General features: G+C 38.0%; 2 protein-coding genes across 2 annotated transcripts; one reads left to right on the top strand and one right to left on the bottom strand.

The window, feature by feature from the left end:
• mlh3 (mutL homolog 3 (E. coli)) lies at positions 1-18893 on the top strand. Its single transcript, XM_039741183.1, has 13 exons — positions 1-2998; positions 5622-5720; positions 5809-5885; positions 6922-7026; positions 7117-7189; positions 11620-11691; positions 12307-12415; positions 13001-13160; positions 14647-14670; positions 14835-14913; positions 15810-15961; positions 17448-17522; positions 18327-18893. Exons 1-12 carry the CDS (start codon positions 1-3, stop codon positions 17520-17522), a joined length of 4023 nt encoding a protein of 1340 aa, XP_039597117.1. The 3' UTR covers positions 18327-18893.
• eif2b2 (eukaryotic translation initiation factor 2B, subunit 2 beta) lies at positions 17667-27319 on the bottom strand. Its single transcript, XM_039742337.1, has 8 exons — positions 27023-27319; positions 26302-26422; positions 24990-25141; positions 22923-23086; positions 22171-22266; positions 21320-21457; positions 19754-19820; positions 17667-17872 (listed from the first exon to the last, which is right to left on the bottom strand). The coding sequence occupies exons 1-8, from the start codon at positions 27192-27194 to the stop codon at positions 17715-17717; spliced, it is 1068 nt and encodes a 355-aa protein (XP_039598271.1). The 5' UTR covers positions 27195-27319; the 3' UTR covers positions 17667-17714.

Here is a 27319-nt window from a genome sequence, read left to right as displayed (position 1 = left end):
ATGATCAAGTGTTTGCCCGGAGATGTTCAAGCGCTGCTGCGCTCAGGACTTGCCACCTGCTCAATGGCCCAGTGTTTGGAGGAACTCTTATTGAACAGCATCGATGCTGGAGCGTTCTGCGTGGCTGTCAGGGTGGATATTGAGGCAGGGAAAATTCAAGTAGTGGATAATGGTCAAGGAATGGACAGAAACGATCTGGAGAATGTGGGCAAGAGGTACTTTACAAGTAAGTGCAATAACTTAAGAGACCTTGAAAATCTGAAATGTTATGGTTTCCGGGGGGAAGCCATTGCAAGCATTACAAGTGTTGCCAATGTGGTGGAAATTTCATCAAGGGTCAGCAGATCTCCCTGCACATTCGTCAGAGTTTTTAAGGATGGGAAGCCGTTGGAGGTCTATGAAGCACCGACCACCAGACCAAGCTCTGGCACTACTGTGACAGTAATTAATTTGTTTTACAACCTGCCAGTACGAAGGAAAAACACAGATCCCGTTTTGGAGTGTGAGCGGATGAGGCAGAAGATGGAGGCCATCTCGCTCATGCACCCTTTGGTATCATTTACTTTGAAGAACAATGACACTGGTGCCACAATTGTCCAGCTGTCAAAGTCAGGAGATACTTACCACAGATTTACACAGATATATGGCTTGGCAAAGGCTCAGAAGTTAGGTGAGGTGGACCATGTTTTTAAACAGTTTGAAGTCACTGGCCATATAGGTCGAGAGGGGCACTACAACAGCAGCATCCAGTTTGTGTTTGTAAATGGAAGACTTGTTTTAAAAACAAAACTTCATAAATTAATAAATTTTTTATTAAAGAAAATGAGTGTGATATGCAGACAAAAGGGTAGTCCTAAACAAGGAGCAAGTGTTAAATCCAAGGCCAGTACAGATCTGTTTGGGGTTTATATTATTAACATTAAATGCCACTGTATGGAGTATGATATATGCCTTGAGCCTGCAAAAACTTTAATAGAGTTTAGAGATTGGGATTCTGTGATGGCATGCCTGGAGGAAGGTGTCAAAAGGTTCTTAACAAGGGAGAATTTAATAACAGAACTGTCAAGCACAGATCTTACAGAGTTCAATGAGGAAAATAATGTCATCGGTTCATCATTTCATGCTTACCTGGCAGATAAAGGAAATGCAATTTCAGAAATAGGCAAAAGTTATGAAATTAAATCCTTGGACTCCAAAGCTGTAAGACGGCCTTTGCCAAAGGCCACTGATGTAACATCACAGTTAACATTGAAACCTGAGAGTCCACAAGATGGTTGCATGTCTGTGCCTGTTAGAAAAAAATCAGAGTGCAGTCCTGCCCTGAGATTGGACATGGACAAGGACAAGACCATGTCAAAGACACACAGTTCAGAAACAAAGTCAACCAAAAATCATACTGTACCATATATAGCAGCAGAAGTCTCAGAAGGAAGTGTCAACCTGGGGCTTTTGGAAAATGTGAATGATGAATCAAATTTGTGCAGTAATATTCCTGTGATTAGCACAATACAACAACTAGATACCGTGGAAAGCATTAAAAAAAGGGTAGCTGAAAACAGTGGCTTATGTGAGAAAAAAGTAAACGAATCTGATGATGCAAATACAGACGTCTCACAAGAATATTTCTGTTGTAATGTTGAACAACCTATAGAGAGTGAAATAATCTGGCATGAGGCAAGCAATCCTTGTCTCTCTACTGTTAGGCTTTGTTCAACAGACGTTCTAAATTGTCAAATGTCAGAAGGCAGTGACAGCATAGTCTGTGACACTCAGGAAAAGCATTATCGCCTGGGACCAACACCTGCCCGGGACATATTTAGAGCAAAACAGACCAGTGTGAAAGAACAAGAACTGCCTTCTAAGAGTGGCTCAGCGTGTTCCAAGCAGCCACTGAAGGACAGTAGCCTTTCTGAATGGCAAAAGTGCTGCAGTCAGAGTGATGATATAATTAATAAAAGTGCCAGTCAAGTAAGCCATCCAGAGTTAAAAAAGACTTTGGCAAATTTGTCTGCAGAGACTAATATAAGTATAAGATGTCTTAGAGGAGCCAGTGATGCATCAGAATGTAACATTACAAGACCCCCAAAGCTGTCTTTGCCAGTGACAACCGGTTCTTTAGATAGATTTAAAATGTTTTATGGAAAAATGTCTTTATCTGGACTTCAGATTCATCATCAAAGTAACAACAACAGTGATGCACCTCATAGGAAAAGAGCCAACAAAGTAGAAGATGCAATTAGTGTAACTAGCTGCCCTACCGGCTTGAAACAGCATGAGAAAATAGGTTCTGTTACTTGTGCTATGTTGCCTGTACTGGACACTCAGCCATACATGTCAGGATGCACAGGATCTCTGGCTGCAAAGCTCTCAAGACTAAAAAGAAGTAATAAAACAGATGTGACAGAAATTGAGAAACACCAGCCTTTGAGGCTTGATAATGTCCCCACTGGCAGCATTCCTCAAGAGCGTTTTGTCTCTCAACAGAACAAGGACATTGTAGTAGCCCACGCATCAAACAGCTTGACAGATAAAATGTTTACTTCAGCAGTTGATTCTCAAATGGATGTTACTCAAAGGTCCAATCAAAACATTCCAGAAGCTGCAGCTAATGAAGGCTGTCAGAATGCTCCACTATCGGTTTTAGAAGACTGTTTTTTCTCTGAGAGTAATGGCAAAATCATTTCTGTTCCCAGTGATACAGAGGGCGCTACACGGAGCCACAATTGTGAGAACATCACGGAAGTTTTGTTTTGTATGAATAAAAAGGAGGAATCTGGTAATGACTTGAAGGATACCTTGATAGGTGAATCAGAAGTAATGGCAACATCAAGCACAACCAACTCAGACTGGATTGAGCACTTGGACACATCGCTGGGTAGGATGGTTTACATCAACATGGTCACTGGGCTGAGCAAGTATGAGGCACCGATAGAAGAGGCTAAATTTGAATGTTTAAAGGACCTGACAACCACCAAAGTGCAATGTGTGTCCAACAAAGGTAACTGAAAATTTCTTTCTGTATTTGAAATAACTAGTTGTTGAAATGGGTAGTAGCTTAGACCTATTTTTGATTCTTCTCTGTGTGAAGCTGTATTTTTCTGTTTGTGTGTGCATAGGTTTTCACAAAGTAGTTTTGGTTTCCTTCCACAACGCAAAATTTGTGTGTTACATTAATCGGCGAACCTAAAATGGCGTAGTGGGAGTGAGTGTGCTTCATGATGGAATGGTGCCCTGTCCAGCGTTTTCATGTCCCCTGTTCTGCTGGGACAGGCGTGGCCCCCATTACCCTGTGCTAGATAAAGAGTTTTTTTTGAAGGTTGAGTAGTTTGAATGATAACTTATATTTTTGATACAATTAGAAGCATTACAAGCCAACAACAAGCTTGTGGAAAAGATTTTTGGCAGGTGAAGAGCACAGGTACTGGGGTTGCCCCTGTGGGGTTTAATCCCATGCAGTTCCACACTGCATGAGGGTTTTTCTCTGAATACTCTAGTTTTTCTTTCACATTGTAAACATGTTTTAGGTTAATTGAGATTCTTATTTGACCCCATGTGAATAGGCTCATCCAGGGATTCATTACTTTATTTACATGCATCTGGAACAACCTGTAGCAGAATTAACCCCAAAGTCCAAACTTCCAACTCTGAACATGCCAAAGCTATTTTAAGGATGTTCTGCTGTGTAGATAGGAATTCTGTCAGGAGCCAGTGATGCATCAGAGTGTTGTAACATTACAAGACCCCCAAAGCTGTCTGTGCCATTTACAACCGGTTCTTTAGATAGATTTAAAATGTTTTATTGAAAAATGGCTCTATATTATGTATGTATGTATGTATGTATATGTATATGTATATATATATATATATATATATATATATATATATATATATATATATATATATATATATACATAATTTTATGTAAATATTTGGAAAGTTCATTTAAGTGTTATATGGAGTTAAGCTACAGGGGTGCAAATGAAATGTTCACTTGCTTTTGATCTGAATGTCTTATTTGAAAGCAACAGTGAAGTAGATCTGACTAATGGGAGTTTAGCAATGTGTATCATAGACAAATGCAGGTGGGTAAGCGGTTCCAGAGTGCTTAATGAAGTTCCAGTTGGCAGTGGGTTCTTATTAGTCTGAGTAGCTGAGTGTTTAGACTTTCAACTGTATATGTTACACACAGCATAGACTAGAAATGTGGGGAGTTTTAGTGTAATATGTAGGACTTTAAATTGTTATGGAACAAGTAGAAATCCATTTTGAGGAGTTGCATCTGTTTGGAGCACCATGTTGTGTCTCCTGAATCTTATTAATAGATGTGCTATGTTATTGTATCTTTTTGAAAACCAAATCTTGTTATTTTTAATACAGGACCATATATATCCTTAATAAACACACACAGGCTTTGTTTTCATAGTCTGATTGTATTGGACATGGCTAAAGTTGTCCACCCAACAATGCATCCATTTTCTAATTGCTCAACCATTTATGGGCATGGATCTGGGATGCCATATCAACATTTACTTTGTCATAGGAGGCTAATTTAGTGTCATCAGATAATCTAACCTACATGTTGTTGGAATGTGAGATAAAACCAAAGTATGTAGAGGAAACTCCATATAAGCAATGCCAGCTAGAGTTGTAACAAGTAAAAATCAAGGAAAGTTTCAAACCAAGTGGGTAGTGTAAAAGGAAGATGAAATGAGTTACCCCATATGTTCCCTGCAAAATTAAACATATTTAATTAGCATTTCAAAACCTCCACAATGGCATTGCACATACATGAGGCATGACACAGACCTCTGTAGTGATATGTTAACAATGCATAAGCTTGAAATTGCCCTGGTGCATATTTAGTAGGGCAGTTAAAGCAGCTTAATTTATTTCTGGAAATGAACTGGAAAATGCCAAATTTGTGTCGTTCCCAGGGATTTTCTGATGGAAATGCAGTGTTCATTACGGTATAATCTAAAATGTAACAACACAGTTAAAATGCATGTTTCACTTATATGAAAGAGAGTCTAGAATACCATCTCCACTTATGAGTAACTACTGCAATTAAGATAAGTCCAGTTCTGTGGCTAATATTGCATTAGTACACAGGCATTAGTAATAATTAAGTCTGACCACTTATGAGAGGCACTTTGACAATGACATAACAAAAGCTGATTAATAAATTTGATTATACATGTACAGAATTAAAGAGTGAGAGTGAGATTTGGAAAATAAAACCATCAGTTGTCTTAACATTTGATATTTCAATTAATTTGACTTATCCATTTAATTTTACTTCTTAGTAAGTACAAGAAACCAGACAATTTCTTCTTATTAAATGATACAGACATAAATTTCACAAAAGTAAATGTCACAAACATGACAAAGTAATTTGTGTACAAAACAGATCTGCAAAGTGTGTTATTAAGAAAGCTGCTTTAAAATTTGTGTAAAAGAAAAAATCTTGCATAATCAGTAATTCATGTGGCGGCACTAATACAATTTTGTATTTTTTAAAGGCTGTATTGATTCTAAGAAGTATGCATTATTATTTTAAGTCTAGAAATAGACACCAGTTCTGTAACATGCATCTCGTGTATCATCTTTTGTTTTCACTATAGGCATCCAGTATGAATGCTATCCTTTCAAAACAGATATTATAATTCCTTTTCTTCCCAAAGAAGGTCCAAAGAGAGCTAGATGTGAAGAAGATAGCAGAGGTGAGGCAACAAACAGTATGACTGTTTATTTTAATTTGATGTAATATACACACTTAATATGGTTTGTTCTTGTAATTTTCTGATAAAGCTAAGGCAGATCATCCAGATTCCATCCATGCTCTTTTGTCTGAATGGGAGAATCCTGTGTTTCCTAGGCACCCTGAGGTAAAACCTGAAGTAATACAGATTTATTATAATGTACCTCATGAAATTGTAATGTTCCAGTCTTTTTATATTACTTGTTTTGCATTGTCTGAATTTTGTTTGAGGTTTTATTTATAACTTTAAAGTTTTACATTTACTTTCTATATCCTATGCAATTGCTGATCATTTTCTTGAGTGCACATAATTTCCTTAATAATATAATGTACACCACATAACATTTCTCTTTAAAAAAACAGTGCCATTGTCTGTTTTTGTGCTATTATTGCTATTACTAATTTATTGTACTTTTTGTGCTATTATATTACTGACTCATTGAATATTTTTTTCATTATAGGATAATATATATTACATTCCAGAGTTACTTGAGTCTATAAAATATCCAAGTAGCATCAGTTGAAAAGTACAAACCAACCAGTTAATCACTGGGCCTGCTGACGTAACCATAATAACTCACACTAGGCTGATGCAACCTAATCAGCACATATAGAGAGTGTCTGTACTGGGATTGGAAGCAAGAACTCTTAACTATAAGTTTAACTGTGCTATCCGTAGCTCTGTGATCTTCAAGCAAAATATTTATGTAGATATAGCACTATGATCAGTATTGGATGTCGAGTTTTTTTAATTTAAAAATAATCGGGTTGTCACTTAAATTACTTAATTTACTCTATCATCTTCACAACGAAAGGTGGGCATAGGGATATGTATGAAAACCCATACATACTTGCTGTGAATATGCCACTTCCATGTGGACAATAACTGGGCCTGGCATTTTAACTCAGGATGCTGGATCAGTGAGGCAGCAGTAATAACCAGTGCAGCATTAAACCTTTCACATGCAAGTGCATATACATGTACTATCAATTCTACTACCTTAGTCATTGGGCTTAATAAACCAAGCATTGTGTAGTGAAATTCAAAAAAGTGACGGGGTGTGTGTCCAGTGATAAGACATGTTGCCGTTAAGAATGTGGTCTATTATGTACGTGAAGCATACAATATCTGTGTTGATTTATAAATGCTTTTGTTGTTCAAGGTTGCCGTAGATGTCAGTTGTGGACAGGCACCAGGTCTGGCAGTAAAGATCCATAACTTTCTCTTCCCTTACCGTTTTACCAAGCAAATGATGACTTCTGTGAAGGTAAACGCCCTGACAAAACAGTTTGTATTCTGTTTTTTACTAACGAAAAAGTGGCAAAGTGCATAGCCACACTTATTCTGTTTTTTTTAGGTTGTACAGCAAGTGGATAGTAAGTTCATCGCCTGCCTTTTCAATACCGGAACTGGTTTGGATTCAGACAAAGGTAAACTTAGTAAATTAAAATAAAGCTTTCAGTGTCACATTCATTTTTCTGTCCACAAAAATATTCAAGCATTTTTAAGACAGGATTTCTATTTATACTTTCCAGTTATGAAATGCTTTTTTTTCCTCATAGCTTTTCATAAGCACAGTCTAGCCTGTTTGCAGTGAGATACTATTGAATGAAAATTGACTGATGAGCTTTACTCTTTAACTTAGAGATTTTATAGATAAAATAAATTGCCTTTGTATCTATTGCAATAATTTTCTCCCCCATTTTTTCCAAATATTATGCAATATGCATGTACCTCCCATTTTTTTTTTGTCTTTGAGCCATTTATATGGAAGCAATTAGAATCAAATGCTGGAAGAGACAGTACTGCTAAATATGAATATAATAAAGTACATATAGAAAATAAATGTTTAAATATAAAATGTCCTTGTAGTTTGGCTATGAAAGAGAGATGGTTTGATTTTGTCACTCTAAAGTAAGATTACAATAGGGATGACGCTTAGAGCAGGAGTTTGTGCAGAAAGGCACCCTGCTTACATGCATACATACATCCTTACATACCTTATGAATTAACATGTTTATAATATTCTAGTGACTGTACAATTTGCAGCCATTAGTGTCATTAACGTTAGGAATTCACATTGCATCTTGGTTGAGCCATAAATAATATTTTGGATAGAAAAGCTGAATCATATTTTTTGTAGACCTGATCAATCAGTACTTTTAGCCTGCTTAAACAGTGAATTATTGTAGTAAAAATATGAAGCCATTAGGTGTGATCAGCATTAATTGAAAATGTGTTTTAAAATGTGTAATAAACACCTCTGGTAATCTGGAATGTACAACGCAGGAAACTGCTGCCACAGCATCCTTAATGTTGAGTGATGATGAAATGACTGTGTCCAAAAAGCACTTCTTAGGTTCACTTGTTCATAGGCATCTTGTAGAATAAAGTGCAGGGCTATATTAACATATCTGTGTTGTTTTGGAGATTAAAAAATGAAAAATCAAGAAAGTACTATTTATTTAGTGCATTGTGAATAGCAATGATCTCTTTACTTTTAGTAATACTATTGGGCTTCGCCCCCTGTTCGCTTCGCTCACCCACCCCAGTGTTTGGCTTACCGGATATACAGTTTAAAGAGATTATTATTTTCATGGGTATTGTTACATATGCATTATTTTCACTTTTACTTTAAAAACTTTTGTAAAAACAATACTTGTCCTTTATTTCCGGCCCCAGGCGCAGTTACATCTCTTTCTTGCAGGATGTATAAAGCTGCTCGCGTTGTGAATGTGTGGGGTGGTTTGAACGCATGCTAAGGAGATGCCGTCGGATCATCTGCTGTCTTTCTGCTGCTGGTTCTGCTTGTCGCATGTCATTGTTTTAAGAGCTGGGAGCACATGATTGCGTGTCTGCCAAAAGCAATCCAACAACTGCTAGGTTAGATGTCTGTTGACTTGTTTTAAATGATGGCTCGCTGCCTTGTCTCGCGTGATGTTGTAAAAACAATACTTGTCCTTTATTTCCGGCCCCAGGCATGGTTAAATCTCTTTCTCGCAGAACGTATAACGCTGCTCGCGTTGTGACGAGGGGGCAGCTGCTGTCACGCTGCCCGTCGATCATTTTAAAGCCTGTACAGCCATTGTCATTTTTGCCACTTTGTGTCTCAGCTGCTCGCGGTTTGAAGGGGGTATTAGGGTGGCTGAACACACGCAAGGAGAAGAGGTCAGATCATCTGCTGCGAGCTGTGTGTTTTTGCTTGTCGCTTGTCATTGTTTTAAGAGCTGAGAGCAAATTAAAGTGTCTCTCGCGGGTAATCGGATATACAATTTTAAAAGTTTTTTTTTTTTTGGAATTGTTTCCGTTTCATTACTGTATTTGCACTTTTACTTTAAAGCTTCATTAAAAACAATATTTAGAATTACCTTTTCTTCAAGATCGCATTGAATTTTGATTCCGTTTTTTGAGACACATTGTGACAATGCAACGTATAACTCCCCGTGATTGAATATTGTTTCTGTTTCTCTAATAAGTAATCCGACTTTTTATAATGTTTGTCCCTGTGATTTGTTAATTGTCGTAGCAAAAGCTATTCTCACGGGAAACTGTAAACATTTTAATATGAATGGCATATCAAGATAATGTTATCCGCGGAATATATACATTACCTTTCTTGTCGCCTGTTAAAATTTGCCTCGCTTCTCCGTGATCATAAATATACACCTGACCGAATTGTGTTTTCTTTGAAATTAAACTTGTCGTTGCTTTAACTGTTGCAGGACCACAGATTCTCATGGCGTATAGTCCATTATTGTGTAAATCTACGTTTTGTGCATTGAATGATGTGAAGGCGAAAACACTTTGTTTTCTGCTCTTTGCCTTTTATTTCTGACCTCGCTTTGACCCGCTATGTTTTCAATTACACCTGGTCCTGATGATTAATTTCTTTTTTTTTTGCGCTAATGCAATCTTTACTATCTTTTTTTTGATACTGTCGCAACTGACGTAATAAAGTGTCACAAAAGTTTTACTTGAACAATCGCCGACTTCGTTACCACAAACACAACTTTCTAGCACCCTCTCCAAACCCTCATCCCATGGGTTTCGCCCACACACCACCACATCAATCAATACCCCACTATCAGTCTTCCGTGCTGTACTCCGCCCTCCCTCAATCAGACCTAACAGTCACTTAAAACAAAAAAGGCTTCAACCTGGCTGGGACGCTACAATACTTTCGAATTTTACTGCTTTCATATTCTTTACATTTCTCTGTATGTGTATCATGCCATCGTTTGTTTGAGCCTTTCGAATTCCATTGCTTTCATAATCTCTTATCTGCCTTTTTTTCTCTCCAACGCTTTTGGGTCTCTTTTCTCCATGCATTCTGCTTTGCTTAGTCATTGACGTTTCATTTAGAATGTATTGTCCCTATACGCTTTATATGTGCTGAGAGCACAGGATCTGTGTGTGCTACGTGTCTTTACACGACTGAGTGTTTTGCTGGCCGTGCTTTTATTTGATATTGTTTGTGCCTCGCAGGTCTTTTAAGTGTCTTCCGAGAACATCACGTCTCGTCGCCCTGCTTTTCCTTTTCAGGATTTTTTTTTTATAATAGAGAGACATATTCTTCCTCTGCCCACAAACAAGCAAGAACTGCCATATAATACAAAGCACAAATATTCAATGCCATATTAATAACACATGTAGTTTTCACACAAGCACAAGTAATACAATAAGTGTCAGATTATTACAAATCAATTATGAGATTTTCTGAGAAAGGTCATTTCAATTTTTCAGTTGTTTTAGAAGAAAGCAAAACAAATGCGTGAAGGCTTAATTAATTTTGCTTATCGAATATTGTCAAAATCTACACTGTATCAACGAGAGTGTGCTGTCTTTCTACTGTATAGACAACTTAGTTTTTATACTAAGAGTTTTTAAGAGTTTTTGCCTGCTAACAAAAGGCATTCTCAAACAAGCTGCTTAATATTAAACTAATGTAGTCTAACTGTACTTTATAATTTGATCAATCACTCTAATGAATAGCCCTAAAATGCAATGTGTGATGTTTTTTGTTGAAAGGGGCACTCATGAATGCCTATTAAGTTATGTGTTATTAACATCCATACATGAGAAAGCTTTCTTTTTATAAATTTAACAGAGGACTTCAGCTATTGGGCTCAAAGCAATAGGTTTTTCTGCCTTTTTCATAGCTAAGAACTGTGGTAAACCCAGTTGAATTGAATGTCTATTTATTGTGCCAGCAGATTTTATATCCTAACACATACAGAATACAGAATGTAAAATTGGTCAAATTCTATGCAGGAATGCCTAAAACATACAAATCCCCTGAAAACTTGCTAAACTTAAAAACAGAATGTTGACTGCATCACAGTACACTAATGACAGATGTAGTTAACTTCAGCATAAAGAGAGTCTGGCTCTGGGTCCCTTACTAGTGGGTGAAAGTCTTGGTGTGCAGCCAAGGGGAATCACCTAGGGGGCATTCTTATGTGATGGATATACTACCTTAACTTTTAATTACAAGGATGTAGCAGCTATCTTCTAGCGTGTGTGAGCTGTGCCATTTACCTGTGTAACAAACAAAGAGGAAGCTGAGCAAAGTGGTGCAAACAAAATTAAGCTGAACCAGTGGAATTGTTACAAGGCTGAAATAGGGAAAAACGTTTGTGCCAGGCAATTGTAAAATGTGTTTGGGAGTCAGAAGGTTTTCAGGAGTGGATTACTTGACTAGGTTCTTGAACTGCCTTTAAATCTCTACTCCTAAATAAATTGTCTTCTGTAACTGGAAACTGAAGTACCATTCATATAGTGAAAATCTAACATCATGAATAGTAGAAATTTAGAGACAGTCCAGAGGCTGTAATTGCTGCTATGCTGGCTTTTCTTTCAGAGGCCAACTTGTTGGTGTTAGTGGATCAGCATGCTGCAGATGAACGGATTCGCCTGGAAATGCTAATTGCAGGTATTGTACTCTCCCTTGGGTGGACTTTGAGTATATTCTGGAGCACTTCAAATCAAAATTAAGTTTCTTTATCACATACAATTATACACATGGTGCAAACTGAAGTAAAATGCTCAGTTACCAAAGTTCAGGATAAATATATATTTATATCATATACTGTATAAAAAAACACCTACAAATAAAAGCCTCCGGCTTAAATAAGAGAGCTGCTGCCGTTGATCACTGGCTTGTAGGTGGCAGTTAAATTGTCAGATTTGCTAAATTGTACTGCAGATTTTCATTTAAAGGCATTGATATTCGAATTGAGCAGAACCAGTTTGTTTAGTCCACAAATGGATCATGCTAATTAAAGTTTGTTTGTCATGATATCCCCCTAAAAAAGTCACCAGGATTCCAGGGTCACAATGATTCACTAATGGAATATTAGTACTACGTAAATCATTTCAGTTCCTCAGTTAGTAAACATTAATTAGGATGATGTAACTTATCTCCCTAGGCAGTAACATGGTCAAATTCAGTAGATATCTGCCATATATTTTCAGTATTTCGGTATATATTCAGTATATACTAAATATAAATTTAGTAAGAATTAAACAGCTGATTTGTTACTTTTAGATTCATATGAAGCTCATACAGATGCCTCAGGACAAAAAACACTCTGCACGTCGAGTGTGTATCCCCCGTTAGAACTTGATTTGTCTGAAGAGGATCTCAGACTTCTGAGGTAAGCCCTGTGCAGCGGGTTTTTTCATTGGCATGGTAGCCTGACTGTCATCTTCTCTTTCCATCAATATATACATATAAGTATGCTTGTCCATTACAATTTTCTTCATATTCATAAAATTTGTGGATTGTTTTCAATTTACAAAAAGGTTTATGTGGATTTAAATTTTACCAGGGTACTCTTTTCATTAGGGTTTTTAAAAGCTTACTTCAAATTTAGACATAAATGAAGCATTTTTTAAGTTGGATGGTTTAGGCACGTTTTGTTACCTTCAGTTTTATAAGAACAAAAAATAATGTCACACATGACTTTGTATCACAGTTTAGTGAAAGTAAATTTCCCATTAAATTATTCTAAGTAAGTAAAATTATTTCATAATGCTTCCAGGAAGTTTGTATTTGAACTACAAAAGATTTGACACACTGATAATAAAATGTGCCACAAATCCTAGCTTTTCTAACAATCAATTTTCAAGTTGTGAACAGATTCAAATTGTTACTCTGCATTTGTGATTTTTAAAACTTATCAAATTAAAATTATGTTTTAAGTTTAAAAGAATACATAACAGCCTTTTTTTTTGTATAGGTCATGCCATTCCTTTCTGCGACTCCTAGGGTTGGATGTGTCCTTTGCTAAGAATGGAAGCTCAAGAATATTTGTAGGAAAAGTACCTGTGTGCTTCATTGAAAGAGAAGCCAATGAGCTCCGTAGGGGAAGACGGACCATCACAAAGTTGTTAGTGGAAGTGAGGACACCTATGCTTGTGCTTCTGCCAGTATCTGGTTGCTTTCCAGTTGTGTTGTAAACAAATGTTTCTTATCAGCTGAATTTCAGTACTTTTGATTGAGCAGTTTCCCTTTTTTATAAGCATGTAGGAGCCGTCACACTGTGGCGTAATACTGTACAATGTGTACTTTGTCACAATTTCAGTCATTTTGTGTTCTGAATGTATAAAGCAGTGTGTGCATAGCTACACAATGTCCTTCTTCACTGGTCAGCAGCTGGATCTGCAGATGGTTGTTTGGTTGAGCAGCAGGGCCCGCTGCATTCTAAGCACACGTCTCTGCCATGCTGTCTTAGGGAGTGAGTGTAGCCACTGGGTGAGGAAGTGTCACTCTGAGCAGTTCCTCAGCAACGAGAGCATGTGTTTCTCAGTTAGTGGTGGATTTTTGTGTCATTCTTCTGCCTGTTCTAAATGCATGAGGTAATAATAATAATTTGCATTTATATAGTACTTTTCTGACTACTCAAAGCGCTCAGCAATTGCAGGTTAAGGACCTTACTCAAGGGCCCAACAGAGCAGAGTCCCTTTTGGCATTTACGAGATTCAAACCGACAACCTTCCGATTGCCAGTGCAGAGGTACCATATTGTTATCAAACCATATAGAATGTGTAAGCATAAGGCTGACTTACTGTACATACCCGTGATTCATTTTAGTTTAAATTATTTATTTAACATGTGAAAGATGTAATGCTTGCATTTTATTTTTAGCAGTGTTTCTGGTGGGGTGTGGTGAGAAAGGTTTTTAAGATCCTCACAGTTCAGCGATTACTGGGGTGTGTGTGGCCATTTGGTGTTGGTTAGTCTCACTGTGTGTAGGACTTCTAGGAATCCAATGCTACTGGTGACTGGAGTTTTTTTTTTTTACCCCCCTGTTGTCAACTGGCCATTGCTCAACTGTTATGTTAATGGCAATTTATGTTAGCTTGGTTTTGTTTTGGTTTTTTTAAGCATTGTTTTTTCTTTTGCCATTTGTTTACCTTGATACATCATTTTAAGCTTGTAAGTGTTGGCAAGGTTTTATACTTTATTGGTGTTCTGACACTAATCGGTGAAAAACAACCATTTTCTTTTGAAATGAAGCTTAAATACTGGTGTTTGCATTAATATGCTCTTCAAGTCCTTTTTACATGTTTATAATAGTAGATTTATTAGATTTTGTTAGGATTATGATATCCACCCACAGCTCAAACACATGTTGCCTGTTTAATTGACTTATTCTGTTTGTGTGTGAACTTATGGCCCCCGACAGGCAGATGATCTTTTCAAGGGTAGTTGCTAGTCTGTGCCCTTTGTTACCAGGACAAGCATTCCCATCACAGAAAATTTGGATAAAGATAACAGGATGATGCATTTTTCAAAACTACAATGACTTGTTACTACTTAACAAAAGAAAAAAAAAATCATCATATCGATTACCTGAATTTTAATTTTTTTTTTTCTTCTTAGGAATATGTCAGAGAGCTGATAGAGGTAAGTTATTTGTAAGCATTGATTATAATTTGTATAACAGAGTCATTTTTCAAAGTATTTTATAAGAGCTACACATTTTTCCTTAATTTAAAAATGTAAGAAGTTAGAATTTTAATTAGCAGATTGCTGAATCTAAATTTAATTGGATGCTTTAATAATTGCAGCTAATTTGCTCAACTGGGCGGTTGAGAGGAACCCTGCCTTTGACAGTCCTAAAAGTATTGGCTTCGCAAGCCTGCCATGGTAAGAGACAGATTTTATTTGATCAAAAATTAAGAAATGTGGAAAAAAAGATAAGTACATACACTTGGTGCACAGAAGACATATTTAAAACAATGTGTCTGTCATTGGTAAATACATTGTGCCCTATGTTCCTGGGATAGGCATTGGCTTTTGTAACCCTAAAATTGAACAGTGGGTTAAGGATGAAATGTTGTCATCATCATGATAAAGAAAAATGTCTGGTAATGCAAAATTGGTATTCATTATCTGAAAAAGATTCTTTTTATTTTATTTCCAAGTATTGCTAATTAGTTCAGATAATCCATCTTCTCATTTAAAAAAAACCTTCAAAGACATACTTCAGTACAAGTCTCTTTATAGTGGTAAAAGTTGATTTGGGAATTGCTTAAATGAATTAATATGTAAACTTGTGGTTGTATATACAGTTATGGAAGGATTTATGGCCAACCGAATTGAGACCAGCTGAGAACTATAAGAAAATATTAGGGTAGTAATCTAAATTGTCCCAAGTGTCTGTGTGCCCTGCGCCCAGTGTTGGCTGGGATTGGCTCCAGCAGACTCCCCGGCCCTGTAGTTAGGATATAGCAGGTTGGAGTCTTGGGAGGGCCGTAAATGGTTTGTTCTGTTCGGCGTTGCTCCACATATTCATGTCTCATGCATTTGCTCTGCACTGCTGTTCCTTACACAGACTCACTGGTACTCGGTTTTGTGCACACTTTTGGCTCACATCAGGCCTACAGAGCCTTAATTACAATGACCTGTACACTTGTGACCAATGTACATCCAAAAGGCCAGTCCTAATTGGAGCAGTAAGTCCGTTCACGGCTGTATTCTGTTTGTTAGATGATTGTTCAAAAGATCAAATCTGTTTTTTTTTTACATTGTTGCCTTTCTAGGTGCTGTCAAATTTAATGATCCATTGACCAGAGAAGAGTGCTGCCAGTTAATCAGATCCCTTTCAGTCTGCCAGTTGCCCTTCCAGTGTGCTCATGGAAGACCTTCCATTATTCCATTGGCTGACCTTGACCACTTGGAGACTGATGAACAGGTGAGAAAATGTAGCTAAACTTTTGTGATGGATTAATGGACCATACTTCATGCGCATATTAACCAGTGGGGATCCAGCATAATTAAATTTGTCATCCTTGAAGAGGTCTAAATTTATTTTTCCCCCAAGTGAACACTTTCAGTTATGGTTCAAGACAGTGTTTTCCAGTCCTAATTTAGGATATTAACTGTTATACTGTTTTTGGTGCAAGTAAGTCAAATCCTTTGACTCAGTGTTGTAAATATAAATTGTTAGAAACAGCTGAAGTTTCTTTCACAAGCACAATCCCACTGGGGTTGAAACCATGTGCTTGAAAAATAAGAAAACTCAGATGGCAGAAAGGGAATAGCTGTTTAGTTCAGAGTTTTTACAACGCTTGGCACAAAACAGAAAACAACCTAGGATGGGACTTAGTGCAGGGGCACCCTTGTGTACGTATACACACACTCTTAAAAGTCACCGGGTAAAGTAACATGCCTAAAAAAAAAAAGAGAGTGTCTCCAGAAAAACTAATGCAGAGAAGATGCAAATGTTGCATAAGCAGTGTCTGCGGCTGGGGTTCAAACCCAGGACCTGTGAGGAACCAGTGCCAATCATTGTGCTGCCCATGTAGTTTTATGCAGTATTCAACAATGTGTTTATCTAAGCATGCCTTTGTGTGCACACCAAATATTATTCAGCCACACTTCTGCTGTGTATACATTTGTTTTTCTTGTTGTAGATCAATTTATTTGTTTTAGTACTTTTACAAAATGATCATATACAGTAATATTTAATTCAGCATTAGCTGTCTATTTGAAGTTTCTATGCAGTGGAATAAGAAAACGTGTGCATTCTCATATGCGATTCGCATGCATTTCGACTCCACTCATCATTATTGTTATAAATTCAGCTGACACCTTTACCCGGTGCATTTTAGTTTTTTTTCTTTCTTCAGTTGGAGCACAGACACAATAACTGACTTACTCAGGATCACTAATTGAGATATGTGAGGGACCGGACAAAGAAATTGTGGTTACAGTCAAGGATATTAGCCACTACACCATCATATTTTTCAGCCTTACCCCCCTCTCTCTCTCTCTATTATATATATATATATAAGCTGTTCAGTGTTTTAGAGAATGCCCAGCATAGTGAAATTACTGCTAGTTATACATTTTAGTTGTTCTGAATGCCTGAACAAGGTGAGCTGAGCAGTAGTGTACTTTATTTAGCAGCAATACTATAAATTGTATTACCAGCTGTCAAGGTTGTTACCAGCATGTTAATTGGTTATTTGTGGCAGACCAATGACTTGCAGACCTCAGCAGTTAAGGTGAAAAAAAAGGGATCATGGATATTCTTTTCTGCACAGGGCAACATTTTCCAAATGATCCATTTTTCCTTTTGAATTTTCCACAGTTGGTAACAAAATGTAAAGGTGTCATTACGTCTATACTTAAGAAGTTGGTATTAGAATTTCTTATTGATATATTTTTTTTATTAGGATCTACCAAAGCCTAACCTGCTAAAACTGAGACAAAAATATGAAGAATGGCTACTACATGGAAAAAAACTTTGAGTAAGAACACACATCTTGTTTTTAACTTTAAGGAATTGTTATAGCCTAAACTAATTTATACACTTTGATGTAATTATGTTACATTTTTAAAGACTTCAATGAAATCCCCATATACAAAAATGTAAGTAAATATCAGAAGAGCCATTGTCTTTCAGTATTGTAAATATTTATTTATAATTTATACAAGCAACATTAAAGTTCATGGTCCTCTGGATGGTAAAGTTCACTCATCAACCTGTAAATGTATGATGGTGCATTGCCACCAATGTTGGAGATGAACAACGTGATGAGTTCTGGTGGAACGTAATCAAATACAGGACTATGCACGTTTACCTTTGACAAAATTTCACCTAAAAATAAAAAAAAAAAGACATCAAATTATGGCATTTTTATTTTCATTATAAAACACAACTAGATTACATGCAATGGAAGTGACTGCCAGAATATCTGATCATATAAGTTGCTTTTATTCATGGCAGCTCACAAGATCAGAATATTGTATCATCGTTTAAGAATTTTTTGCACAGATGGCACACAGGCATGTTAAGGGATTTGCTTAGGGCGATGCTCCTACAGCCCTTTGTGCCTGGGCATCTTAACACTGGCCGCCTGCTTACGCACCACTGAGCCTTATTCTTTATTACATTGCAGACAGCTGCACCCTACACCCCACCTCCTTTATTTAAATTAAGGAATCGTTTTTGTGCAGGAAGGAAAAAAAAAGAAGCAAAAAACCCTTCTAAAGGGAAAAAAGCTTAAAAATTGCAAAATGTATTATTTTTTAAATTAACTCTCACCCCACAGACAAAACTAAGACTCTCAGCAACTGGCAGCTGCTTCTCACTCGACTGCAAAGATGACGTCGGCACGCCAGTATGTCTCCTCCTCAGCACAGGTGAAGTTGAGGTAGTACCATCGTAATCAAAAAACTGACCAACTTTTTTTTATTTTTATATTGAGCATTAATTTATGCACAATTACAAATTGCTGTGGATATCATATTGACATACATCACAGTACCTATCATCATATAATGGATACGATAATAGCCAGCACCATAAAACAATGCACACAAGCTTAGACCATTTCCTTGTGCTGCCCCTGCCCTTTTTTTTTCTTTTAACCCTTACCACAGTAGAAATTATCAGTAAACATAAAAATACAAATGGTGCAGTAACCATCATTGATTAATAATAAAACAAACAATCAACAAAATAAAACAATAAAGTGGGTGTTCATTTGGGATTGTCAGGGTTTTAGGGTTAGACAGGGGTGTCACTGACGAGATGGTCTTGATTGTTAACTGTAGGCAGCAGTGAATTCAATATGTTACAGTGTTCTGTATATTCAGTAAGCTTTGCACTCATATGCATAACCATTTTATGAAATATTTTACTTATATAGTATTTTATTTCTACTTTTGATGAATTTCTTGCCTTTTGTATTTTGTTATAAATTCTTACATGGAAGTGTGTCTGGGGCTCTGCCAGGAGAATCACTTGGAAAGTGAATGTTCTTTCTTTGCAGAGATGTCCAGCATCTTTGGGTATGGGAGTGGCAGGGAGGACTGAGGGTTAAACGCTGATTGGTTTACGGTACCAACACAACATTAATTAAACAAGTGATTAAAAACAAAAATGACACATCTTGCCATTGAGAAACCCAACACTGCCGAATCCTGGACACACGATAGCCAGAAAGCACCTCAGCAAACAGCAGACAGAGAAGTAGAGACCGTGCATCCTACTTGTTACAGCAGACATTCACACTGGTGAGATCAACTTGGGGTCTCTCAACAACACCTGACGTGGACTGTACTGAATGAATGCTTAATACAGGCCAAGTACAATATTCTTGGGTTTTGTGGTTGTGGTACTTTTGTCAGTGTTGAGGCGGCCCTGTCCATTTGTCAAAACACTCTGTCAGATCCAGTAACTAACAGGTTACTGCTACTAATAGAACAAACGTTTGCTTCAGTCTTAACTGACCTGAATTTTAAGTTTTACAGCCAGTAATTTTCATTTCTCCTTAACTAAACAGCCAAACAATAAGAAGTGCCAGACGAGAACCAGTAATGAATTACAAATTTAGAAAGTGGCAGGAATGAGTTTGATATCTGTGAATTAGACAGAAATTGTACGATAACCTTTGTAGCCATCTTATTGGCTTCTTGAAGTGTTTTCATGTGTCCGAAGCACAACACCGTTATATATAATCATAAATGTCCTTACCTTCTGTGAATGGTAACACCTCCTGTGGAGAAACAAATTTGTGGAACGTGTCTTCCTCATTTGGGAACTTGAAATGGGGAAGAAAAAAAAGGAAATTCAGTTAATTCTGTTTAAGTTGTGTTTCAAGTCATGGTCTTCTTAATGTTTACAGATTTTAATGCAACCAGTCAGCAGCTGCTTTACCTACTTAAACCTGACATAACTGCACACCAAATGGGAAATAAAAATAATTTGTAGTGTTCATTTTCTTCAAATTCAAAAAATGTATTCAATCCATTTAACATCTTCATGTCAAATATGAACTGGTTTTGTATTTGAAATCAGTTAAAGCACCTTACATGTCAACTGTTCAGCCCATACAAATACTGTACTCTACTGTACTCATCAGTTCTTTGACACTCTTAACCTGTAGTCCCAATCGATATAAAATCAGATACCCAAGGCACCTAGAAGGGAGTTTCAGAGTTGAGTCAAAAAAGACCTGTAATTCACGCAAGTGTATGGGAAATGAATTCCATACCTCTTAAATACTAGTTTTCTAAACATTCAATACAAAAGATGAGCTGCTCCTACCCAGGCCTATTTAGTGTCTGACAGTCATTTAGAAATAGGAATAAAGATGAAGACATACTTCTGCTCATGTTCAGTCTTCTGACCAAACACAGCTTCTTAAATGATGTACTTTTGTGGTTCAGCAGCAACTAACTTGAAAGGCACTGCTATGTACTTTCTGCGATCCATTAGGAAGAAGAAGAATTAAATAAAAAAAAAAAAAAACAACTTTTGACTTGAAACAGAAGTGTGACTTGCATTCACAAGTGATGATCATAAAGTGTCAAATCATTGTGATACGTGTGACATACCTCTAATATCAAGATGGCGTAACTATGGTTTAAGTGAAGCCATCTATGACATGTATGGTTAATCAGAAAGAATACTGTCTCCCTACATACTAGGATGTTGTACTGTGTTATGGAAGTAAATGTGAAGTCAAGCAAAATGACATCTTGCCTGAAGAAGGGGCCTGAGTTGCCTCGAAAGCTTGCATATTGTAATCTTTTTAGTTAGCCAATAAAAAGTGTCATTTTGATTTACCTCTCATTGTTTCCCTACATAAAATATAAAAGTTTTTATTGTTCTGAATGTTAGTGTTTCAAACACACTTTTGTACCAAGAAACCAGAAGGGGCATACAAGAGTGTCTGTAACCCAGACAAGAGAAACTGTGATCCACCATTCTATACTTTGTACTGTTACTGTTTTTGAAAACTGTAATGCAAGAAGTGTTAAAGGCTATTTCTCTAAAGACAGAAATTTACATTTATATAAAGACAACATCCTGCAACCTGCTCAGTCCAATTCATTGTCATGGGCGTATACTGGCAGCCCTAAGCAGGGCAACAGTCCATCATTGGGCCTACTGGTGCCCACACTGACATAGGGTCAATCGATAATCATCCATCAATATAACCAGGGAAGGGCTACCCACTGTGCCATTATATCACTCAATTTAGAGAAAGATCTAAAGTTTCAAGGGAAGGAAATAATACTGAACTGTAGTATTTACCTGTGGGGACAGTTTGAACATTGGAGCACAAACTATCAGTGGTGTGGAGTGATGCTTAGCTGCAAGAGCAAGTGTATGTGTCCCATTGACAGCTCTTAAACCTCCATTTGCAAGGACCGTCTGCGTGCCAATAATTACCTAGAGAAAAAGAAAACTCTACTGTGGGCCAAGAAATTCTTACTAGTTTGACTGATTAACTTGCAAAACAAACTACTGAGTACTTACCACATTCAGTATTTGACAGAATGATTATTACATACAAGACGTAGTGTTTTTTCTTTATATCAGTGAAATAACTGTACTGTACATTACTATGGTATATTTCCTTTACACAAATTTGAAAATGGGTCTCATGACATACTCTGTGCCTTGCAATAACCTTTAATAATTTTTCGGGTACTCTTCATTTTCAACAAGGAGGATTAAAATTGGAGAGCACTCTATGCAGAGCCCTCACTTCTCAGCTGTGTGCAGTGAAGCAAAGAGGGCTCGGCTACTAGACACGTAGTAGGGATTCACCTAAAGTCTGTGCGCAGTGAGTGGGAAGAATGCATAGGATTAAGAAACACAACATCCACTCTCTCGTGATTCAGTCTGTATGAAGGTTTACAAATTTCTTGTGAAAAGAACATACTATACAGACTCATTTCCAGTATTATATAGTTTATATATTTGTATGAATTGAATAAAAAGAGTAAAGCTGGGTGAGACTGATGCAATGTATAGAATCGAAGCAGTGTACAAGGAACTTAATGAAGTTTTGATTAGGCATTATAGATTTTCTGTACGTCATATCAAGTGTGTGTATTATTTATATTTAGTTTGTACACAAAGGTGTGCCATTTTATTACCTTGTTCACTCGAGACATTACTGCAAATATTGCTGCATCTGTGATGACTGTAGTTTCAATTCCAGATCTGGATAAACTGACTGCCATTTCATGACCCTGGTGGGGAAAAAAAAACAAAAACAACCAACAAATGTGTTATTTTTAACATTACAAGTCAGACGGATTCATTTTGGCAGAAGCATATGTTGAGCAAATCATTGTCATTTAGGCGTACAGTCTGCACACCGGAGGACTTGAAATCAAATACATTTGTGAAATTGAGGGAAATTCTCCAGTTACAGTATATTTATTGACATTTAGCTCACAATTTAAAAAAAGACTTTTATAATAATATCTCAAGTATTCTTTCAAGTCACAACTATTTCTTTGATGTTTACAGAAATTCCGAGTACATAAAGTTATCAGCCAGTCTTTCAAATAGTTTAATTATTTCCACTATTTTAAGTAATTGCTTAATGTTTCATTTAAAAGGTTTCCACATGTTTAAAATTAATAAAAGCCCAAGTTGAAATAAAGGCCTGTGGTGGGCTGGCGCCCTGCCCGGGGTTTGTTTCCTGCCTTGTGCCCGGTGTTGGCTGGGATTGGCTCCTGCAGACCCCCGTGACCCTGTAGTTAGGCTATGGCGGGTTGGATAATGGATGGAAGGATGAAATAAACGCCTAGACACTGCTTTAGTGTATGGGATGACATCATTTACAATCATGCTAAGCAATCTAAGCTACACTAAAAAGGACTTGAATCCGTGTGGTTACCTGGCAGAACGGTGCGCATTCAGCGACTATAACATGGAATTTCCTCTTGCGGGCAGCATCATTTAGAAATGCTTCTACCGTCCTGGAACGTCCAATTGTCATGATAACCTCATTTGAGTGAATGTGCTCCAATGCTTGCATTGCAATATTATCTGCAGTCCCCTCTAAAATGTAAAAAACAAAAATTTAGCAAAACACCCAAGTCTGACCCTAGATGGCTTAATCCAGTTTACAGTCTTGGAGGCCAAAGCCCATCAACGCAGAGTTTAAAGATGTCGATTAACTTTAGATAGATAGATACACAGATAGTACTGGGCATGGATTACTACCCACTACTGAGTGGTGAGGGGGTCACACGATAGGATGGCCGTAACCAACTACAATTATATAAAAAGCCTTGCATAAATATTCCTTGCTCAGGCTAACAACTGCAGACTGTGTCGATTGTAAATCAAATGTCTATTTTGCCCAAGTTAGCACCCATCTTGCTTCATCAGATCCAAAGTATCAAAAACACTAAAAACCCTGGGAAACCTAAAGTCTGTCTGAAAATCAACAGCAACACCAACCCAAAGCAGTGATCAACGTATCACACCCTGGCAAACTAAAGTGTGTTATAACAATTCCTGTTTTATATAATAAAGATGAAAAAGAAAAAAAAAAGGAAAATATTCTAATCACCTTAAAAACTTTTCTTTACACCCCTTATGTCAGGGGTTCTCAACGTCGGTCCCGGGGACCCCCTGTGGCTGCAGGTTTTTGTTCCCACCAGCTTCTGTTTTTAATTGGACTACTGAGCTAATTAAGTGATGTGTTATTTCCCAAGTTCTGTGTTTGCGGAACAATATAGAAATTAGAAAACCAAGTTTGATAAAAAAAAAATATATATTAAAATGTACCAAGCAGTTATATGGGAATAATGTACTTTTTTCTTTTTAACAGCATTTTCATCTTGATTTTCATTCTACTTTTCAAAGTGTTCTAATTGTTTAATTAATCCATTATTTACTAATGAGTGGGTCTGACTCTAAAGTAGTTGCAGTCTTTGATTATTCAGTGATGTTTGCCTGGGTATCTGCTCTGCTCGTTTTAAATTGTCATTATTAAGATACAACGAAGGGGGAAAAACTGCACAGAGAAAGGGCAAAATAGAATAAAATCAACAAAAGAGAGTTAAGTATTTAAATTAAACAGAAATAGCAGCAATATTTCTAAATGTCTTACACATGTAAAAATCAGGCTGCTCTGCTTTTCTGAATGTTGAATAAAAGAAAAAACAAATCCCAGCTAATTATATGAGCTCAGTGCTATCAGGCGTCGTCACTGGTTAGGAATCTGGTTGGAACAAAAACCTGCAGCCACAGGGGGTCCCCAGGACCGCCGTTGAGAAGCCCTGCCTTATGTGATGCTGTTAACCTGTGGGATCAGTTTAGAGAAGGTCAAGTTGGACCTTTTGGTAATAAATAGAAAGTAATACAATTTATTGAAAACAACGAGATTCGCCTCACAACAGACAAGTGCCATGACAGGCCTATATAATGGGGCTCATTTTCTTGAAAACTTTAAAACAGCCAATAACTTCACATATTTTACTGAAGACTCAAACATGAACTAAAATATCCTTTACGCTCCGAGCAAATTGTCCCAAAAGAATAAGACTAAAGTCACAATAATGTGGCTTTAAAATAATTTGTAAGAAACAGACATCTAAGCAGTACAAACCTGACAAGCCATAGATAGAATACTAGAATGTAAAATAAAAGCAACTCCAGGACTGAAACAATAAGCGGCTAGACAATAATGAACCTTACGAGGGCAGTGGGGTCTTTGGTGGCCTGTTACACAAGTTACTCTCTTTCTTGTATTACACAACAGAAACAAACTAAGACGTTGCTGCTTCCATGGGTGTTACTGTTACTTTACCAATCCCTTAGATTTATTTCCCCCAATGACTACAATTTGACAGGACTAAGACCTCCAACGCTATGTACAATGCTGTATTGGGTGGGCAACGTTTGCCAAGTGGTTTGACGCTAAATCTACAAGAACCATCATCAGTTAGGCTACCGAGTTCTGTCAGCAGCTCATTGATGGCCTCAATCACATTTGATTTGAGAGGAGCAAAGTGTTCTCTGAAGTTGTCATCAATTTGACCTCCTGACGTCAGTAATTTGTGCAAAGACTCCTGCTGGTCTGCTTCTTCACTGCTGCCTCGGGATCTAAAGAAAAATAAAGAAAAATATTTAGCACCAGAATGAAACTACTTAAAGTCAAAACACCAAAACTGGCAAGCTTACATTTGGTCAAAATCCTAACCTCACCGGGTCCTCCTGAGGATGTGCCTGCACTGTCCTTTGAAGATCCTAAAACCACACACCCTATTCTCGAACCCACTAAATTCAATTCAGCACAGCAGTTCATCAGAGCTCATTTCAGGAGCTGAGGGTACAAGGAAGAGGCCAACCCTGGACAATACGCCAATCCCAAAGCCTCCATTCACACATACACACTACAACAATCGCCAACCTAACCAACACATCTGCAAGGAAGGAAAAACTGCACACACACTACAACGAGGCATCGCGGTCAAAGTCAGGGAGGACACTCCATCAATTTCTACCCACTGCAGCGCCATTCCATTCCACTCACTATTTAGCACCACTAACTCGCCCAATGCCACTGTACGAATTGTAGACCAAACTTCTGAACACAGTTTCACTGTAAATGATATTCTAACCTTGACGTGGGTGTGACTGGCTCCTGCCTTATACCCAGTGTTGTCAGGGCAGGCTATGGCAGCTACGGTTGGAGAAGGTATTACTGAGGTCACCTGGGTACACTCATCATGTGGCCTGAGTGTGGATCTCAGTGCCCCAGTGCAGTGTCGGGGCCACCATGCTGTAGAAATTGGTGCAGCCCTTTAAATGAGATGTGAAACCAAGGTCCCAATTCTCGGTGGTCAAAAAAGATGCCTTGGCATCTTTTGAAAAGAGTAGGGTGTTTCCCAAAGTCCTGGCTAAAGTGCCCACCACAGTCTTGACCATTCTGGCCCCCTAATTTCCTCCTGTCTCTAACATGTTAACTATGTCTGTCACCCCTTCACCACTTGGTAGAGTAATGTATGGTGAGCATACTGGTACACGAATGGCAGCTGTTGCATCATCTAGGTGGGTGCTACACATTGGTGGTAAATGATGTGGATCCCCACTGTCTGTATAAAGTGACTTAATTATAAATATAATTAATGATGAAGTGAGCATGAAAAAGGAAGAATCACTTTTTATTCTATATTTTACTTTCCTGTCCGAGGATGCCAGTGACCCGACACGCTAACACACACCTGGTTGGAACCACGTGCCTCAAACGGTTAAAGGCATACCTGGCATACTCCTCTCGAATGATCTTCAGCACTCTGCGGACCATATTCCCAACTGTGGTTTCAGATGGCTGTGCAGCTGTCATTCGTCGACCTTCTTTACGAATGATCTCCATCAGTTCACCTATGGCATCACATCAAAGACTTGCTTAGACTCGGCACATCATTAAAAACGCGCAGCTCTCGGGTCTATAATGCCCTGCCCCGTCACATAATGCCACTGTAATTAGTTATTGTTTCAAATCCTGGGCAAGAACAAAAACTGCCATTATGAAAAATGAGGCAAACAACACGGCGATGAGCACAAGTCCTTGTCAAAATGTTATCATGAACTGTAACGAGGCATCCATGTGCTTCTTTATTCCGCGCATTTTCAGACCCGCTTAATCCTCTCCCGACTAAACGACACAACAGTACGCGCTGTCACGGACTTAACGGGAGGGACACGCCGAGTACCGGCAGCATGGGCCACTGCAGCGGGGATGCCTGGAATGGTTCTGTGCACGAGTTCCTCCCGACCGATCAATTTCATAAACCATAACGACAGTCATGTCGCTGACAGCCGTCAACGGGCCCTGAAGTGAGAGCATCACGACATCGCCTTCCCTTCTGTATTTTTATGGATTACATTTTTTATTAACTGAACCTTCTCTGATACACACCAACACACGAGCGAACTGCAACTATAGGCCGCAAAGCACCAAGCTCCAGTTACTGGCCTTACCCGCATTACTCCATCGAGCCTGGGCTGTTATTTTTCGGAGTAAGGCGGCTGTCTCTCGTGCAGTTTCACCAGAACCCCGAGACACGCCCGTGGCACTTCGTCCCCGCTTCAGTTCTGCGAGGAAGGCTTCGATCCGCTCGGAGAGCTCCGACTCCTTGTCCACACCCGGCATTTTGCCTTCGCCTGTCTCTCTTCGACTGGCACGCAACTTCTACAGCTTGGTAAACGGGATTACTCTCCAGTGACATGGAGCCACTTTCATTGGCTGCTCGGCGACTTCCGCTTCCGTCGCAGGCT

This window comes from Polypterus senegalus, chromosome 18, assembly GCF_016835505.1.
Source record: "Polypterus senegalus isolate Bchr_013 chromosome 18, ASM1683550v1, whole genome shotgun sequence".
Lineage (NCBI taxonomy): Eukaryota > Metazoa > Chordata > Cladistia > Polypteriformes > Polypteridae > Polypterus > Polypterus senegalus.
Note: the sequence above shows the minus strand (reverse complement) of the source record. Positions and strands in the feature narration are given on the sequence as shown.

What these genes read in the sequence shown, in the direction of transcription:
- eif2b2 (XM_039742337.1), bottom strand. Translation starts at nt 27,194, where the DNA reads ATGCCGGGTGTGGACAAGGAGTCGGAGCTCTCCGAGCGGATCGAAGCC. An exon ending in GGCTCGATGGAGTAATGCGG is followed by an intron (nt 26,423 to 27,022) that starts GTAAGGCCAGTA and finishes GTGATGCCATAG; the next exon opens with GTGAACTGATGGAGATCATT. An exon ending in ATTCGAGAGGAGTATGCCAG is followed by an intron (nt 25,142 to 26,301) that starts GTATGCCTTTAA and finishes ATTTTTCTTTAG; the next exon opens with ATCCCGAGGCAGCAGTGAAG.
- mlh3 (XM_039741183.1), top strand. Translation starts at nt 1, where the DNA reads ATGATCAAGTGTTTGCCCGGAGATGTTCAAGCGCTGCTGCGCTCAGGA. An exon ending in GCAATGTGTGTCCAACAAAG is followed by an intron (nt 2,999 to 5,621) that starts GTAACTGAAAAT and finishes TTTTCACTATAG; the next exon opens with GCATCCAGTATGAATGCTAT. An exon ending in ATGTGAAGAAGATAGCAGAG is followed by an intron (nt 5,721 to 5,808) that starts GTGAGGCAACAA and finishes TTTCTGATAAAG; the next exon opens with CTAAGGCAGATCATCCAGAT.